Below are 19445 nucleotides of genomic sequence, written 5' to 3'. Positions count from 1 at the left end.
TCTTTTTTCTAAAGTCCCTGGCTGCTGCTCACAGGGCATGGTCTGAAAAGGAGTTGGTGGGGGGACACTGCAACCCCCTGAAACTAGGGACCTATCTAAATCATGGCAGAAGTTTGTGGCACAACAGCGCCTTTAACCTTGCTCTTTTCACTGTGTGCCCCACCCCTGCCACTGAGTGCCTGAGAGGCAAAAACCACGGCAGTAATTGCCTCTCAGCCATTCAGAATTGTGGGGTGGGGCACGCGGTGAAAAGAGTGAAAGTAAAGGTGCTACTGTGCTGTGAACTTCCACCACAATTTAGGTAGGTCCCTATAATGGTAATAGTCTGAAATGATATAGCTCTCTTTCTCCTGGGAAGTAAGATCCACCACCCTGCATCCAAACTTGTGCAATGAATAGAAAATCTCTGAGAAAGATAAGAACACACATCTGCTCAAACCTACTTTTCTTTCAAAGTTATATTGAACACCCCACATTCTCAGCTTTAAGAACCTTATGTGGCTAATTTGTAGCCACACCATGATATGCTTTACTTACTCAGTAAGGATTACATTACAAGTAGGCATGCACAGTAGAAGGCAGCATAACTATCTGTCACTAAAATTTTTTTTGCACTATTTCATACTGCAGGCCAGTTCCTGCTAGGGACAAATACTCTAAATGCTCACTGAAATCTATGGAAGCTGCTGGCATTTCTCCCAACTTGCACAATCAGGCCTTTTGTCCTTATAGAACAGTCCCTTCTCACAGCAGTAACTACCACAGCCTTCTGCTTTTGATTCATTCTTTTAGATTGTCTTAATATTGTATTTAATTCTAAAGATTAAGGGAGATTCTGCCTCATCCTTTCTGTGCATGCCATTATCTGTCTTGTTATATCTGTTCATTATTACTATTGTTATGTGGAACTAAGCAAAGTACATCCTGTTTTCTGTAACTTCCACATAGAACTTCTGATGTTCTCTTTTCACCTTTTAGTATTTTCCATCTTTTATAGGCAATCAAAAGAATTCCATAGAGAGTTATCTGTCTGCTATAAGAAATATCAGATTTTTCCTTCATACAGTTTTTAACCTGAGTCTTTCTCTAAAATAACTTCTGAAAAAATACATTAAAGTGGACACGTCTGCATGTGTATTTGATACAGCACCGGTTTATTCACAAATAAATTACTTGTAAGTAAATGGTTCTGAACAAGTATCTACACATGTAGGGAAGAGAAAGCAGATTGGCTGCTAATCTGCTCCTGTTTCCTGGGGCCTTGCAATGGGGGCTCCAGCTGCAGCTGCCAGCAGCTAGCAGCCCTCTTCAAAAGGCAGCCCCGCTCACTGCTCTCTGCCCAGCCACTACCCTGGCCAGGAGCAGCAGGTCCAGCGCAGGGATGGCATCCCAGGGGCACCACCATGCACCTGCTACCTACACTCCATCTGCCTGGCTGGAGCAGGCCTGGGAGAGACACTGACGATGGGCTCCAGGATGCCACCATTGGGGCTGCCCTCCTGGGCCTCCAGTCCCACCACCCCTGGACCTGCTGGGCCAGTCAGGACTGGCGGTGGCATGTTGTCCAGCATACCTGGAACAATGAGTAGTGGCTGGAGGCCTTCTGCAAGACCCAAGCCACCTTCCTAGACCTGAAGCAGCTCTGACCATACCTGGAGCAACAACACACCAACATGTGTCTGCCCCTCTCTGCAGATACCCGCTTGGCCTGCGCTCCGTTGAAGCTGGCTGCACCCACCAGCCTGCAGTATGTCAGCCACCTGTTTTGTGTTTGCAAGGCCACTGCCAGGGAGGTCATCCTAGAGGTCTGTGGCACCCTCCAGGACATGCTGGGGCACCCTCCAGGACATGCTCTGCATGCATGACCCCCTGGCATTGGTTGTGGGGGTCCATTCCCTGGGATTCCCCCAGTGCAGTGTGGCCTTTGACAGGACCCACATCCCTGTCACCTGCCTGCCCCACAGAGAAAACCTCTACTATAGCCAGAGGGGCTTTCGCTCCATGGTCCTCCAGGCCATCGTGGAACACTGCGGTGACTTCACACACGTGAGCACCAGCTGAGCTGGCAGTGCCCATGATGCCTGCATCTTCTGGAACTCCAGCCTGCCGGGCCTGGTGGAGAGTGGGTGCTTCACACCAGTGGTGCTGAAAATGTGGTGGTCCCACCCCTCCTCATCAGGGACCATCAGCACTTCTGCCCTGGCTCATGCAGCCCTACACGGGCCACACATGGACCCCCACCACCTGCCTTGACTTCACTGAGGACAACCTCCCCCAGGTCATCATCACGGCCTGTGTGCTGCATAACATCTGTGAGGCCCAGGGGGAGCTTATCCGCCAGGCCTGGGCAGTGGAGGCATGGCACGCGCAGGACACCTGGCATCAGGAGCACCACCTGTGGTGGCAGCAGCCAAGGCCCCAGGAGAGCTGTGCATCCACCCATGGGGGCCAGAGCACCAGGTACAGGAGGTGCTGGCCAACCACCTCCTCCAGCACTCCCTACTTTAGCCCACCTGTATCACTGCCCATAGACCTCCCACCCCCCACATCCAGCCCCAGCACCACACTCACTGCAGACATGTCTTACAGTTTTTATTCCCCTCGCATCAAAACAGACTCCCCTCCCTCGCCAACAAACAGAGCCCCTCCCCCCCCACTAAACAGAGCCCCTCCTTCACCCACCTCTCCCACCAACAATAAAACATATTCTTCCCCTTAAAAACTTTGTTCAATGTCCTTTTTGTGTCATCCTGGGGTGGGAGAGCCCGGAGACAGGTGGCCAGCACCCCAGCCTCTGGCTACTCCCCCATGGATACACATGCTATGGCAAGTGTGGTGGGTGGGGGGCTCTCCCAGATGTGATGGTAGCTGGTGCTCCCCTGTTCAGGTGGCTCCCCCTCCAGCAGCTGGTGTCCAGGCCCAGCAGGGATGACATGCTATGCAGGGTCCTGACCTCACTGCAGGCAGCTCTTGCTCCACACCTGCTTGTAGGCAAGGCAAGTGGCAGGGCTGGGCCCAGGCAGGGGCAGGGGAGCTGGATTGTACCAGACCCAGGGCAGGGGCTGGGCCAGGGGCTCCTGGAGGCAGCTCAGGACCTCCTCCCATGCCCACATGAGGGCATTCTTAGGCAATGACAGGAGGACAGTGGGTGACTACCAGGGAGCAGGCAAGGTTAGGGTCAGGGGCTGGGTAGCGGGTGGCATGAAGGTGACCACCAGTGTCAGAACAGTGTCCAGCACCTGGCAGTCATCATCGGTGGCCTGAACTGTCTGGGCTAGGATGGCATTGTGTTTTTCCAGTGTCTCCACCTGTTCACACTTCAGGGCTAGGAGCTGCCCAGAACTTCCGGTCCACCTGGTCCCGCACCTTCTCCCAGCCAGTGTCCTCTACCTGTCCTGGCAGGCCACATCCTCCACCTGCCAGGCCCGAGTGTCCCCCAGCTGGTCCTCCAATGCCATGACCAAGCAGTCCAGGAGGAGGGTCCTGTTCAGGGTCCTTCTCTGGTGGAACTGGCACATCCATGGGGCCCTGGCTGTGGGTGCTGGTGACCCTGAGGCCTCAAAGCTGCCAAGGGAGGCCTCTCCCCCATGCATAGCAGCAGCCCCTGAAGAGCCATAAGACAGAAGCTGTTTGTCAGAGTTTGCAACATATCTGAGATAAGATGCTCTGTACCCAGGGCTGTGCGCTGCCCAGCCCTAAACTCGGGGGTCAGATATGCACAGGTGGCCAGGGACCATGGTAAGGTGGCCTGGCAGGCCTGGGGTCAGGCAGCCACTGGCCAAGCCCCCCTTCCCTGCTTGCTCCTCTGGGGCTGTCAGGCCGCTGGGTGCTGGCCACAGGCAGCCTGCCTCCTCCGCCCCGTTCCCACAACGGGACAAGCCAGGCTCCTGGCAGCACCTCCTGCTATGGCTTCAGACCCTGCTCTCCCCCCTTCTTCTGAAGGCCAACTGCTCTGCTGCACTGCCACCCAGCCCACAGTGCCTGGGCTCAGGGGGCATAGGGCTCCTGGACAACTGGGATGAGAAGCTGCCTGCATCCCACCCTGCCCACAAGGGGCCTCTCCAAGGAGGTGCCCCGGTGCCAGCCCCCCCATGCTGCTGCTGCATCCCAAGCATGCCCTTGCTGCACATGCCCTGGGCCATGCACAAGAACCTGTTTGCATGGACCAAGGGATGCCTGACCCACTATGCCTTGCTGCTGCTGCTGGCCATAGTGCCTCAGGTGCACCTGTGTACCTGGTACAGGACCCTGAGGTATGACAGTATGGGGGGCAAGCCCAGGCTGCCCTGCAACCTCTGCTGCCGCCTGGATGGCTACACTACACGTCCCTGCTCCCCGCTGCTGAAAAGGAAATTGCTGCTGGAATTGACATATTCCTCAGCATGAGAGGCTTATGCCCACCTAGGTGCAGGGGCATGGGTTGCTCAATAAAGTTTGGCACTGTCTCCCACTTCCTTGCATGCTGTGTGGGGGGGAAAGCCGAGGCCAGGGAAGTACAGAGGGGGGGGAAGGGGTAGGGGCGAGGAGGGCCCACTTTCATGGCTGGGGCTGGCATGGCTGTCAGCTCCGCCCAGTCACAGCTGTTGGTGACAGCGTGCAGCTCTGGGCAGTGTCCTCGGATGGTGGGGTGTGGCAGTGACATAGCTGTTTGGGACTGCGGAGCTTCTGCGGCAGGCGCTGGCCTGGGCTCCCCAAGTTGCTGTTGCAGGGTGCAGCTGGGGAGCTCAGCAGGATAGGCTGCTAGACACCTTAAGGGCCCTCCTTTGGTGACATGTCACCAGAGCTGTCAGGCCAGGGCAGGTGCTTGGGCAAGGCGCCTGTGCTGCTATAGACAGCATGGCCGCAGCCTGAGTCCTGGAGTGCAAGCATGTCTGTCATTTCCTGCATAAAGGACATGGACTTCTGGGCATTCCCCAACCAATGGAAACCCACTGTGCTCGCAAGTCCTTGATCTTTATGTGGCACTGCCATGACAACCAGTCGTGCCCGCACTCCCACATCCAGGCTGACAGCCCCTCATAGACATGGGTGTTGGAGTGCCAGCCCACTTGAACTGGTGCTGCATCTTTGCCTTGCCCCACAGTGCCAAGTGGTCACCAGTCTCCTTCATTGGACCAGTTGGGGCCCTGGGTGTTGGGCATGGGTGTGTCCATGGCCATGGATGAGGATGCCATCATCGATCCACACTGGCTGTCTGGGCCCCTGAGCAGCAATCCCTGTGCCACTGGGCCTGGACGGCTGCCTGCAATACCTGGCACAGGGGCCCAGTGTGCCCCAAAACACCAGCAAAGCGCCAATGTGGGGCAGAGGTAATGCCCCAAAGCATCTCCATGCTGAGGGTGGGCTGCAGGCAGGTGAAACTGACTCCAGCATCCAGTTGCTGCCTGCCGCTGTGAGCTGGCAGGCCTGGCTGGAGCCTGCAGCAGCCTGCAGGACTGCATGGCGGGGCTCTGGCAGCCGCGCTGGGGTGCAGGCAGCTTAGGACGGCTGCCCTGCAGCCTGCCCAGGGAGTCACAAGGGTCTGGAGTGGCCTCAGGCTCCCCGTTGGTGTGTCCCAGGGCTCTGAGTGCCTGCAGGCTTTTTTAAAGGCCTGAGGGAGGGGCTGGCATAGAGGCAGCCCAGCCCTAGGGCAGGAGAGGCTCCCAGCTTGGAGCCCTGAGGCTAGCCTCAGGCCAGACCCCTAGTATCACAGCTACATGTGGTCGCATCTACACATGCATAACTGCACAGTAATCAGGTGTAAATTTGCTACACATTTATTTATTGATTTTTTTCAATTAGACTGTAAAAATTAAAGTGGCCATAGAAACAAACAGCTGCTGGAAGGTTTTTCCCAGGTGTAGTGGGTCTGTGCAGGTGATATAAAACTGCAGAAAATTCAAAGAAAGTGAACATAAATAACACAGGCAAGAAACACCATTAAATAAAAATAACAACCCACTAGGTTTGGAACTCATTATGGTCATTCCTCTAGTACAGAGGTTGTCAAGCAGGAGTATGCATACACCTAGGGGTACTTGGAAAGGTTTTTGTGGGTACATGCAGGTAGGCAGGGACAGAGCACACCCCAGGGTGCAGAGTCTTCTCTGCCATGTTCCCACACATTGCCTCTTACCCAGGGGAGGGGTGCTTCAGGCACCACCAGCCCCACACGGCACACCGTAGTGCCTCCCCACCTCACACCCCAGTTTGCCTTCCTGATTGGCTGCCACCCTCAGCCAATAACCAATGGCAAGGAGGCTCCGCTCTGTGAACAGACATGGGGAAGGGGGGCTCACACACAGCAGCTGCTGCTGCCACCCACCACCCTGTGCTGCTGCCTCCCAGGAGCAGAGCTGCAGGGGGCAAAGGTAGCCTGAGGGCGGGGGTGGGGTGAGGGCAGTGGTACCCCTCTGCAGGCTGTACAGGTGCCACCCAGCTGGCTGGATGTGGGGGGAGGGGCTTGCATGTAGCAGCCAGTACTGCAGCCACCCACCACCCTGTGCCACCACCATACATTGCTTTCCCACAGCCGGTCATACATGCAGTTCTGCAGGCTGCTGATGGGCAGCGCGCATTTGGCCAGTCGCAAGGCCCATCAGCAGCCTGCAGAGCCTCATGTGTGACCAGCTATGGAAAAAAGTGGCGTGGGGGCAGCTGGCAGGGGCGGCGCTACCCACCGCCCCCCATGTGTCTGGCTGCCGCCACCAGAAAGGATACACTAGTTAAAAAAGGCTGAAAACCCCTGCATTAGTAGTATAGGTTAGTTTCCTGGGAAATCAATGCCAGGGGCTTATTTTTAATGTAATTTGTTTGTTTGTGTATATGCACTAGTCTTTATGCAGAGATTGTCATAAAAAGTATTTGGGTAAACCCAGCAATGCCCAGTTCCTGAGGAGCAGGATAAATTGGCCCTTATTATTTTATATGCTGCCATGGCTAGACTGCTTCTGGTACTAAATCTGTCTCAAGTATCTCTACACCGTATGTAATCTGAAATGTAGTTGTCCCTTACTATAACAGTGCCTTCTGGTGACTCCAGCCATTACATTATTTTAGGAATAGTATTAGAATAATTTTCAAGCTCATCCTGTGCCTGCGAAGCATGCGTTTAAGAACACTGTTGAATCAAGAAATGCAGTTGTGCTGATTTCTGTGTCATGCAGTTTCAATTGTTTCAGTGATTTGGTAGTCACTGGCTGCCAAGGTGGCATATGTGGAAGAGTATATGGAAGCAGGTGATCAACTGAACATTTTTTTAATGAACTTGAGCATATCTGGAGAGTCCAAGACTGCTATTGCATTGGCTCCTTTCTTTCAGCTGGGAAGCATGAAATTTACAGGAGCTGAAATTGAACATAAAAATGTTTCCTGGAAACATTTTTCCCTCTCTTACTCCCATACCACTTTGATGACATATAGCAAAGCCTTATGGTCCGAGCTTTAAGCTACTGTTTATAAGTGCTGATTGTGAATGAAACCTCTCTTTCTATGGAGAAAGCAACCTAATGCATCATATCTTCAGGATTTAGATATGTGTGCAGAATGTATGGAGTTAAGATCATGAACTCAGGAAAGCTAGGTTTATTTCTCTGCCACCAATTTTCTGAGAAACCAGGAACAAATCACTTAATTGCTTCCTGGGTCATTTCTTCATGGCTAAAATGAGGATACTAATTATTATGGAGATAGTAATTATGAGAATTACAACTTCATTGCTAAAATGAGGATTATATACCGCATGCTGAAGTCATTGCCTAAGAATGCCTTCAAATCCTACAACTGTACTAATGCAGTTACCACACATGGGGTGCTGCCTCTCCTTACCATAGCATTGCCTGGAAGTTTCCCAGTTTTTCACCCCAGGCTAACATGGGCTCCATGATTAACTGTATGATTCGACTGCATCAATATGCAACAACTGTACACCTATGTAGCCACTATGCATGGGGTTCTGTATTGTCCCCCAACTCTACTAAGCCATACAATGATTCTAACATTTTTTTCTCCCACCCTTTTATCTGGGTTATCTATTTAGATTGTGAGTTCTTTGGGATATAGACAGTCTCCAACTTTGCATTTATCTAGAGTAGGGTCTACAGGGAAATGGTTTAAGTGAGGACTCTAGAAGTTACTGTTTTTCAAATAATAACAACAGCAACAAAAGCATATTTGCATGACCGGTTGTTATAATTACATGTGCAAATGACAAATAAGATACCACACTATTTGCAAGTATGAAGGCTGTGTATACAGTCACAGTACTTACACAGATTTTATAGTATACATTGCATGTACACTTATAAAAGCCTATCTTTAAATTAGTTACATTTCTTGGGTCTAACTGTGACACCTTTGGACATTTTTACTTAGTTTTTAGTTAGCCTTCATTCAGGACAATTTGTCATTCTTTTTTTTCTTTTTCAGGTTCAAGTCTTGGTTAAGTAACCACCACACAAGTACTTCAAGATAAAATGAGACCAAAATAAATAATCATAACGCCTCCTGTTCTAACAAATTTGCATGTGAATAATAGTCCTCCTTAAATATAATGACCTTAACTCTGTCCTTTCATCTACAGCTCTTTCACAAAAATGATAGAATTCTGAAAACTCTGATTTCCCCAGAGATAATTTACTGATGCTCCCCCAGAAGGAATAAAAAGATGATGAATATGATTAATAATAATATTTTAAATTCTGTGAACATGCAGTGCAGGGTACATGTTAAATGATGGAACAGAGAAAATTCTTCTTTGCATGTTAATACACTGTACTATAAGGATGATCTAATGATCAGAATGCCTTCAAATGTACCAATTAACAAAAATGATTGCAAAATAATTATTTTTAATTTGCTTTAAATACTGTGATCTGTCATCTTGGAACTGAGAGAACTTCCTTTTGTACACATCCTGCTATGGTTATATATGAAGTTCTTCTAAAATGAAGAACTACCTTTATTTCTTAATTAAAAGGTATTAATTAGATGGGATTACATAAAACAAAGGGCTGGAAGGGACTTTAGGAGGTGCTCTAGTCCACTCCTCTGCTTAAGGCACAGTTATCCCTATCTAAACAGTTCTAGACAAATGTTTGTCTAATTTGCTCTTAAAAATGTCAAATGACAGAGATTCCATCATCTCCCTAAGAAATCTGTTCCAGTATTTAACCACATTTTTAGTTACAAAATTCTTCCTAATATCCCATCTAAATTTCCCTTGTTGCAATTTAAGCTCATTGCTTCTTGTCCTCTCTCCTCTGGGCAGAGAGAAGAGTTGATCATCATCCTCTTTGCAACAATCCACTTTATATTTAAAGACTATTATCAAGTTCTCCCCACAGAATCCGAAAGCATTTAGTCGGGCTTAACTCACTTTAGTTTCAGTGAAGGTTTAGCTTATGTTAGGACTCAAAGGAGATAGCAAGATTTGGTCCAAATAGGGCACATCTACACATGGAATAACTCTGGAGCATATTGTTCTGGAGATTATTGCTCCTGGGTGCTCTGTTTGAGTGTGTACCTGTGACTGCAGCACATTGAACCAGAATGCAGCTGCCCCAGCTGGCAGGGGGCCCCAGGGGTCAGCTTGCCAGCCTGGGGCTGCTCCCTCCTGGCTCAATGTGCTGTGAAGGGGCTGGCTGGGTGTGAGGATACTCCAGTGTGGGGCTAGCCAGCAGGTAGCCACTGCACTGAAGTACCGTCATGCCCCAGCCAGCCAGAGCAGCATCTACATGTGCGGTGCTGCAGAGTAAAACAGTCCACAGCAGGATAGTACTTGTATTTGTAAATATTATTCTGCTGCAGAATTAATGTTGACTAGGGGTGTGCGAAATGGGCCGTGTTCGATTTGGATTCGGCCCGAATCCAGGACAGTGATTCGATTAGTTGATTCAGATCATTGTCCCAATTCGATTCGGCTGAATTCAAATCTGAAGATTTGATGCTGATTCAGAGAATCAGCGATTCGGCCATAGACACAGCTTTAAATGTTTTTTCTACATATTTCAAGGTACCAGGTGTGGCTCATGAATGTTGCAATGGTGGGGCAGATGGCGCGTCCCACAGGAGCACGGGGGCCTCCCCCTGCATGCTTGGTGGCGGACCTGGAAGTGGACCGGAAACCTTCTGAGTCCACTTCCAGGTCCACTGCTGAGCATGCAGGGAACCCCTGTTCCCCCAGCTTGGTGATCGGCCACAGGGGGACCCTGGGTGCCTGCCCAGATCCAGGAGGCACCAGTTGCCAAGCCAGGGGGAAGAGGGAAGGTCCTCTGCAGCAGACCAGGAAGTGGACCGGAAGTGCTTCTGGTCCATTTCCAGGTCCACCACCAAGCACACTGGGGACCTCCCCTGTGCTCCTGTGGGACGCTCCATTCACCCCACCATCTCAGCGTTCACGAGCCACCTGGTACCTTGAGGTATGTAGAAAAAACATTTAAAGCTGTGTCTATGTCTGAATCATTGAATCTCTCCAAATCGATTTGGAGGGTTCTGATGCCAACCAAGTCCCATTAGCTGTGGGGCTTGCAGCCTTCGGAGCCAGTGCAGGTGGCACCCAGGATCATGATCCTAGGCTTCCCCAGCACTGGCGATAAAAAGTGCAATGAGATCAAATGCATGATCCCACAGTTGTGCTTCCTGCCATGCATGTGTGGTACAGCAGGAGGCACACTTGTGTGGATAATGCATTAGATCCCATTGTACCTTTATGTGCATGTGTAGAGGGGCCCTTAGTGTTCAAATGTGCTGCACCAGAAGGAGCCTGTATTTCCGAATGCCCGGAGCACCACCCTCTGAAATCAGGCGTAGTCCTCTGTTAGATGTTAAAGGAAAGTCTTGGAGGTCCCTAGAAGCTGTAAGCTAAAATTATGCCTCCAAGTCAAAGAAGAGTTTTGTTAATTTTGCCATCAGTGATAGCATTCACTCCACCCTGGCATGATGGTAGCTTACCCCTGCCAGGGAAAGGATCTCATGCAGCTCAAAAAAAAAATGTCCAATATCAATTCTTACTACCTGACTTAAGTTAAAATTGTGCAACATATTGATATGTCAACAGTATGTTGCCAAGCACTTGAAGCCTAAGCACAATAAGCCTTAGATCCCCAAGTGCTCACATAATAAATATGATACCTAAGGTATACATTTAAAGAGTAATAGTTAAACTGCTGCAAATGATTGTATGACTATATTTACTTCAGTCTTAGGATGGCTGGGTATAGTTTAGATTAAGCTCTCTAATAGTGAAATAAGATTATCCACGGTGTTGTTTGTACCAGTTTAAAAGCCGATTAAAATAGATTTCAATGAAATAACTTTCCCAGGTAAACCAGGTTTCTTTTGAAAATGGTACTTAAATACTTTTGAAAATTTTACTGTGCATGTCTCAAGCTGTTGTGTCTCATTTTCAAGTGACTCAAGGTCAGATTTTTATGTTATTTAGGCACCATTAATTTAGGTGTCAGATGTTAGGGAGTTAGGTACCTGCATGATTTGGAAAATCCAACTATTGTACACTTGAGAGTAAAACTGACCAATTTTCAGTGAGATGTGGGCTTCTGTGCACCCAAGTCATTTCTGAGAAATGAGATTTAGGCTTATAAATCATTTTGCTTCTTCCAAAAGTTACATCATGCCTTTTTTTTAAATACATTTCAACTGTCACAACAGGTGAAACATTATAATATTCCTTCATGACATCAGCAGAATTCTTATACTCCTTTCAGTTTCTGTGCTTATAGTTACCTCAGTATTACGATGGTGAAGAGCTAATTTCAGTGTTTTGCTTTAGGTGTCTGTGCCATGCTCTTTTATATAGCTATATATATAAAATTAAAAATCAATATTGTTATATTATTTACACTGTTCACCCTCAATATGAATCATATTACATGAGTATCATGATGGTTTTTATGCTTCACAGTACTTCCAAGTACTTCTTGCATAATAATATATCATGTCACATTATATAAATGTTAGTATTATACATTTCTGTTCCACACAGGGAATTCTCATACAGATGCTGCTATAGCAGAAATTTCTTTCAATAGTGACAATCAAAATGTTCATGCCAAACAGTAACGGTATCATAGCTGGGAACAAGTAGGGGGTACTTCAAATACACTCCATATTTAAAGTCCATAGGAGGTGGGCATATAACTCCCCTTTATGCCTTTGGAAATTTCTCCCTATCTTATTAAGGAAAGATCAGATTCTTGCCTTCATGCAAGGATGTGCCCAACTCTGTCTTTTCCTTCCTGGTTCTTTGCCACTGGTAGGACAGCATGATACCTATAAGAGTCATGATGTCCAATGGTTTTTAAACCAAATCTTGTTCCTGAACCCCTTTGTGGGAGTGACACAAAGAGGATGGAGAAGCAACATACGTTACTGCAGGTTGCTTTTAGTTGTATTCTATGTGTTTGGGATCATTCCAGTGCTGAATCGGCTTTCCTGGTTCTCCAGATCTCAATACCTGGAATCTTATGGAGTCTTTGCAAGGCAGGACGATTCTTAATATAATAAATGATTTTCCATTATAATTGTTTTTGATTTGGGTTTTGAAAGACATTATAACATTAAATAATTAAGCCTTTCTCTACCCCTGTACAAGAGAGTAAAGATTACTGAACTGTTTTATAAGGAAAACAGATACAAAATATCTGAGCTAGGAGTGCTCTCAGGAGTCCAAGTCCCTTAATACTCATCTCAGCATTATTTGAATGTACTGATTTCAAGGGAGTATTCCTCCCAAAGCATCTTCTGGCTCTGAGATACTTTGATACTTTTAATTTTTCTTAATATTTCCTGATTTATAAACAGCTATTCATTATAATTTCCTTCTTTTCAAGGATCACAGCTAGCCATGGTCCCTAAGTATTCCATGATGGGCCCTTTCAGAGGACACATGTGCATCAAAAGTAGTCGTAAGTATTGAAAAGAAAAATTAAGTGAATGTCAGGGATATTGGTTGTAGCCATGTTGGTCTAAAGCCATAGGCAGACAAAAATCTAGGGATAGAGGTGATATCTTTTGTTAGATAAACTAAATAATTGCCAAAAAAAAAATATTTGCAATCTTTTGGGCCCACACACCCTTCTTCAGGCAAAGGAGAATTCAAAGATTGTAAAATTTATCCCAGGTAGAAAAGAAATTTCATCTTGCACAGGGAAAGTCAGAGATGGTAGGAAAAGTCAGTTTGTAAAAAAGTAAATGAGTGTCACATTCTGCCATTGAGCCAACAACCTAAATATTAGTGAGACCTATATTAAATGCATTTTTATGAGATCTGCTTCGTTGTTAAAAGCATATATTTTCCCTACCCCATACCCTTTCCCCAGTTTAGCAGAGGAACAGTCCTACAGTCTTTATTTACAGGCTGACAAGAAGTCTCCTTAGTTTGATCTTGTCTCCTGTTCACAAGCCAGCTGCAGTCAGAGAGCCACTTTACTGTCCAAACTCTGAGACTACTATGACTTAGGACTCTCAGGTGCTGGCCACCCCAGAGACAGTGTTGAGCAGCAGAGAGCAAATTAGCACTAGGGAAATGTGAGGGAGGATACACAAGCAGAGCTAGTCACACACAGAGGGAGTGTTGGTTTCCTACTCTGAAGGGGACTGCAGCAAGCAAATTCCTTCCCTATCTTTGGACACTCAGGATACAGCATAGCTGGAGCAGTCTGAGGCAAGGGCCCACCAGTACTCTCTCTCCAGGATTGTGGCTAAACATCCTGAAGAATAATCACTAGCTAGCAAAGCAGCTTGAGACAATTATGCCATTAAATCAACCCCGATAAGGTAAAAGGCTGTAACGTGTGTGTGCCAGTCATCATTCTGAATACTCTGCTAGTGGATTGTTATTATTTATTATTTGTATTGTAGTTAGCACTTAGTACTGTAGTCATAGGCTTGGGCTCCATGGTGCCATACACTGAGCAAACATGGAATAGAATGAAATTACCTGCCACAAAGAACTTAAAATCTAAATATAAGATAAGAGACAACAAGATAATACAGCCAAACAAATGGGGGCCCATAAGAGACAATGAGACAGGATTGGCCAACACAATAACTAGTGGCCTCAGTATGCTAGCTGCTTAATGATGGCTCTTCCCATCCTGCATACATTTCATATTTGCTCTTCTGAGCAGGGATCAGCCTCCAAAGTGTATGGATTGCATCTGGCACATAGTGACATCTATCCTACCATAATCAGAAATAGCCTCAGTCTCATGTTAAAGAAACCACGTGAAAATGTTTTCTGGTGGGACTTAGTTCTCCCTTTTTTGGTCACAAAGAGGTTTATGAGACATTCAGTAGTCTTGAGGATTATGCTTATGATGTTATTTATGAGCTGTAACCCTGTTATACCAGAAAACATTTATGTTGGATTAAACTGAACTAGTGAAAACTTAGAACAATTATAGCATTTTGTAAAGCAGCAATGATACCTGTTCAGTGGCTTCCTTTCTTTTAGTCTGTGTCTCAGGAAAGAGGGTAGCTGCAGTATCTGTTTTAAAATGGGAAAATGAAGCTTTCCATATGGTAAGTGTTACAGTAGTTCACATCCTTTGGAGAGCAGCCTTCAGCATTATATTTTTATTTTAAGTAGAAGCAACAGCTTTCACTGTGGCCTAGGAAGGGAGGAAATTATCCCCTCAGGTAATGAGCAGAAATTAAGGATCTGGAATGCAGGTCTCTTCAATACCTTGTCTAACAATCCCATTAAGCTTTTACTGTTTTGCATTTGTATTTAGGTAGCATCTGCAGGATCCAATCAGTATCAGGGCCTATAAGCATTTAAAGAAGCTTTTATAGTACCTCTAGTGCCAGAAGTATTAAATAAACAGGGATTGTGCATTTTTCTACCTTTGCTTGGCCTACAAAAAAAGTTAATTTCTTTTTTGATACTTTTACCTCCTTCAAGATTTCCATTGCAGGTTTAAAGTTAGGCCTCAGGGATAACCTTCTGTTAGCACAGTGTCCAAGGGCTGCTTCAGTTTTCTTTGTTTTACTAATATTGTCATTTTCCTCTGCTTTGTTTTGCAGTTGATGTTTGGCTTGTAATTATTAAAGATCTTCAAAGCGTTTGTTTATTGTTCAGCTAAAAATAGCCCAGGCTGGTAATACTACTATGGTTATACAGAAGAGCTAGAGATGTATGGGACAGGTGACAAAAATCAGCTCAAGTCAGTCGCATTTGTTTCATTCGTTCATTCAAAAAAAACCCCAAAAACAAAGAAAGAAAGAAAGAAAGAAAGAAAGAAAGAAATGCTGCTTACAGTGCAATTACTTCAGTTGCTTAGTTATTGTACTACACCAAAAGACTGAGGCCACGTACATCACATACAGGTATTATGTTTCTATTGGGAGAGTTGCCACTCCTGTGGTAAAAACTGTGGGCATTCACTCAACTATTCCAATGGGAAACATGCTTCTTCTAGGAGAAGAATATTCCAGGTGTCAACCTGGAAGACCTCCCTTGCAAGAGAAACTCTATCACAAGAAGGAATGCTTGTGTGCTCCCTTCCTGGTCTGGTCCAGGATGGTAGTGAAGCAGTGGGTCAGAGCACCCTACTCATTCCCCTGACCAGCACCCCCATTTCAGGAGCAGGTAAGATGCTTGGTTCCATTTCCCTTCTGGACTGATGTTGGATGTGCTCCTTGCCCCCACCCACTGCCCAGACCAGGACCGCAGTGTGGAGATGTGGTAGAGGTTTGCACTGCTGCTCCAGTCCCCTTACAGACAAGTCTGGGGAAGGCGCAAAGAGCAGGGGAGAGGAGATAGGTGTAGGCTGAATGCCTATACTGTTCCCTTTTCTGGTTAGATTTCTGCAAATTTTTCAGGAATTTCCACTGCTAGAAACGAATGCCTTTTTGAGGCCTAAGATTACATTCTGTTCAATCAGTGAGGCTTGGTATACACTTAAAAATGTTGATGGGAAAACTGTTTCAATTAGGTGTATGAATTTTTAAAAAATTGAGCTTGTATCAGTAAAAGCCTTTGCATGGATGCCATTACACTGGTACAAATTTGTCTCAACCCAATATGGCTTATTCCATTTCCAGACCAAACTATGCTATAGTAATGTAATAATTTTTAACCCCATACACATGTAGCTGAAAGAGGGATGTTTTGCTAGTTTCATTACAGCAGTGCAGTTAAAATAGCAGATCTTTCTAATGGAAAGAAGTTCTAAAACTGCCCAAGTTTTAGTTGTCTTTGAATGCTCCTTTTTGGATGGACACTTCTACCCACAGCAGCCAGTCCCAAGGTACTTCCAAAAAAGGAATTAAAATGTTACCAGATTAATCAAGGGAGAAGTAATGGAATATGAAGCCTTTGGCCTCTGATTTCATTAGGGCTGGAAGGGACCTCGGAAGATCATCTAGTCCAGCCCCCTGCCCCAGGAGCAGGAAGTCAGCAGGGTCAAAGGATCCCAGCAAGATAAGTGTCCAAACGTTTCTTAAAAGATTCCAGAGCAGGTGCTTGCACCACCTCTGGGAGGAGTCTATTCCAGGCCTTGGGGATTTGGACAGTAAATAAGTTTTTCCTTATGTCCAGCCTAAAATGGTCTTGGAGGAGTTTATGACCGTTGGACCTTGTCATCCCTTGGGGCGCTCTGGTGAACAGGTATTCTCCCAGATCTGGATGCATGCCCCTTATGCACTTATAGGCAGTGGGTGATGATGTGGGTCATTGCTGGTAATGCATCCTTGTCTGGTAATACCTGAAAGTTGGCACTGTCTGTTAGTCTCAGTCAGAGGTGTAACTATGTGGCTGAGTGCCTAGTATAGCTGTCACACACAGGGGCAACAGTGACTTCTGGTTGCCATGAAACAACCAGTGTGATTGTGTGGCTGCAGCAGCAGCTGTTCCCCTCCCCCTTCTACAAGTTGAAGGCTCCTTGGGCACATATACATGTCAGAAAACACATTGAAGCAGACTCAATTAATTGAATTTGCTGGAGTGTGCTAATTAGCATGCTCCAACTGCCTTGACATCATAAGTATTCAGCATCCCGCACTTCAAAACGGCAGCAGGGGCGCTTTAACTAAAGCTCACTGAACGAGCTTTAGTTAAAAGCACCCCTGTAGCCATTTTGAAGCACAAGACACTGAATACACGAGATACTGATGTCACTTTAATTAGAGCAGCTCCCGAGAGCTGCTCCAATTAAAGTGTCCCCCCACTCCCACCCCGGAGCATGTGTAAAGATGCTCTTAGTTATGCCACTGGTCTCAGTCCAGTTCTCAAAGGACAGACAGTCACAAATGGACACCACTACTACAGTGGTCATTAGTTGCTATTTGATATCAAATCAGCAGTGGTAGTGAAAGCTTTAGGAAAGAGCCACGGTGCATTAGCAACAATATGATAGGCAAAATGAAGGTGGAAATGAATACATGTGCCTTTCCCCTTAACTTCTTATTTCTATGCATTTTAAAGTTTTGAGTGGATAAGGTATATGCTGATACAGTTTACATTGTCACTAGAGATATTTTTTGTTCACTAATTGCAGTCATATTTTGAACTTTCTGGTTTCAGAAAATAGTGGTAGTTGCACCTATTAAAGTATGCTGCTATGTACAGTTAATTGCAGTGTAACTACAGTAAAATTACACTACCCTTATAAGAATGCATGACCAAAAAAGATGACTTACTACTGTCTTATGCAAGCAGATCAGAAGAATTTTAACAGAAAAAGGACAAGAATAAAGTGTTTTGAGTCAACAGCCTAGTGAGGATCCAAATCACCTCAGGTGCTTTTCAAAACACCACATATTGAGTTTTTAGCCATATAAAAAAAGACGTTTTATCACTGTCAGTGTGTATCAGAAACCAGAAGTGCAACTTCCAGATTTATAGTAGTAGATTAATCTTCAGACATGATGTGCAGAACAGTGTACTGCAGCACAATTAATAGAGGCTAGATAGATTAGTCATGACACAACTAGATCAATTAAATGACAGTACTACCTGTGAGCCATTGCAACAAAAAAACAAAAACAAAAAAAAACAAAAACAAAAAAACAAAACAAAACAAAAAAAAAATAGAAACCAGGGATGATATTATTATTTTTGTTCTTTGTACCTCATTCCTATCAGTATTTTCTGGATCTTTTCTGATATAGGAAAAAATAGATCCTTTTTAGTGAAAAAAGCATACTGCTTTAGCACCCAAAGAAAACATGAATCATTCTCCGGATTTCCATTAGATGAATCTGTGTGCATGCGTATGTATATAAATAAAATGTAGAAAAATTCTAAGTCTTGAATTTTTCAAGGGCTTAGACAAACAATTTTCTGAATATTTTATACATCTATAAAAACTCTTCATAGCCTCCCAGTAGTTAACCCAGAATTAGGGTTGACTTTTTTTTTTAATGAGCAAAAGGACTATATAAGGATACACAACTGTTTAAATCTCCTGTTGGAGCCAGGTTATATGCAGACCTCAGCATAATTTTAATAGGGGTTACCACAGCTCCTGTATTTTTTCCCCAGCAACTTAAATATTTGAAGATTTAAAACAAAAAATCCTGATTCAAATTAGACATACAAAAAACTAGAACTCCTGGTTCCAAAATGATACCTTTTATTAGACCAACTGGATACCAAATACACCCCTGATTCTAATGAGCTAATTTGTTGGTATGTCCAAACTAAGCCACTGTCTCTCTTTCACATAGGTGTCTAGTGGGCACACTTGTGGCCCACATTTACTATAGTATCTAACTATGTCACCAACTTGGATTATCCTCACAATCCCACTGTGAGATAAAGAAGCATCCATATGCTTATTTTAGAATGGGGAACTGGGACACAGAAAGGCCAACTGTTTTCCTTTAGATCACTGGGAAATCATCAGTAGAGACTTCCTTGCTCCGTTTTATTATTTATTAATGTGGCAACATCTGCAATTTAGCTTGCTATACATGAAAATTGATTTTGCTGATCCAAGAAAGTGTCAGTTTCTATAAAAGATAAGAAATTAAACGATTATAGTTTTACCACATTGTACATCTTCAGCCTTTCATGTTCCAGCTATAATTCATTTCCAGAAGGATGTTCCTCATGTAAGTGAATTTGAGCCAGTTTTAATCTCCTGATATTATTGATATTATCACACTGTTTTTGTCATGCTCCTTTTTCTCTATATGTATTAAAATCAGCCTCTCACTCCATATCAGGGAGAAATTATGGCATTACTCAGAATGTTATTTTCTTTCTTTAGTGACAACAGTTCAGATCACATACTAATTTCAAATCATAACATATCCACTGATTGAAGTCAATGGAGCTACTACTGTTTATACCAGCTAGGAATGTGGTCTTACATTTACTTATATTTTATCCTGATTATGGTATAACTTTTGCCAGTGTGATGATAGGGCTTAACTGGCAAAAACTCTGTAATATTTTGCTTTTAGAGTTTTTGCAACTATAAAATGCCTGCAAGAACTAC

The 19445-nt window shown here is 45.2% G+C and overlaps 2 protein-coding genes across 4 annotated transcripts in view; one reads left to right on the top strand and one right to left on the bottom strand.

Annotated features, from left to right (window-relative positions):
- Positions 1-19445, top strand: part of LOC102385443 (spermatogenesis-associated protein 7 homolog) — an 86285-nt gene that overhangs the window by 14757 nt on the left and 52083 nt on the right. For all 3 annotated transcript variants that reach the window (XM_006028205.2, XM_025209576.1, XM_025209575.1), the window contains exon 2: positions 12828-12902. In XM_006028205.2, coding sequence (XP_006028267.1) covers positions 12842-12902 — 61 coding nt within the window. In that variant the 5' untranslated portion in view covers positions 12828-12841. The remainder of the gene's footprint in view (positions 1-12827; positions 12903-19445) is intronic.
- LOC112551022 (endogenous retrovirus group V member 2 Env polyprotein-like) overlaps positions 5738-19445 on the bottom strand; it is a 49223-nt gene continuing 35515 nt past the window's right edge. Inside the window, exons 6-7 of the mRNA XM_025209574.1 lie at positions 14427-14485; positions 5738-5867 (exon numbers count right to left, since the gene is read on the bottom strand). Of these exons, the coding sequence (XP_025065359.1) occupies positions 5778-5867; positions 14427-14485 (149 nt within the window). The 3' untranslated portion in view covers positions 5738-5777. The remainder of the gene's footprint in view (positions 5868-14426; positions 14486-19445) is intronic.

This window comes from Alligator sinensis, unplaced genomic scaffold (genome assembly GCF_000455745.1).
Source record: "Alligator sinensis unplaced genomic scaffold, ASM45574v1 scaffold842_1, whole genome shotgun sequence".
Lineage (NCBI taxonomy): Eukaryota > Metazoa > Chordata > Crocodylia > Alligatoridae > Alligator > Alligator sinensis.
Note: the sequence above shows the minus strand (reverse complement) of the source record. Positions and strands in the feature narration are given on the sequence as shown.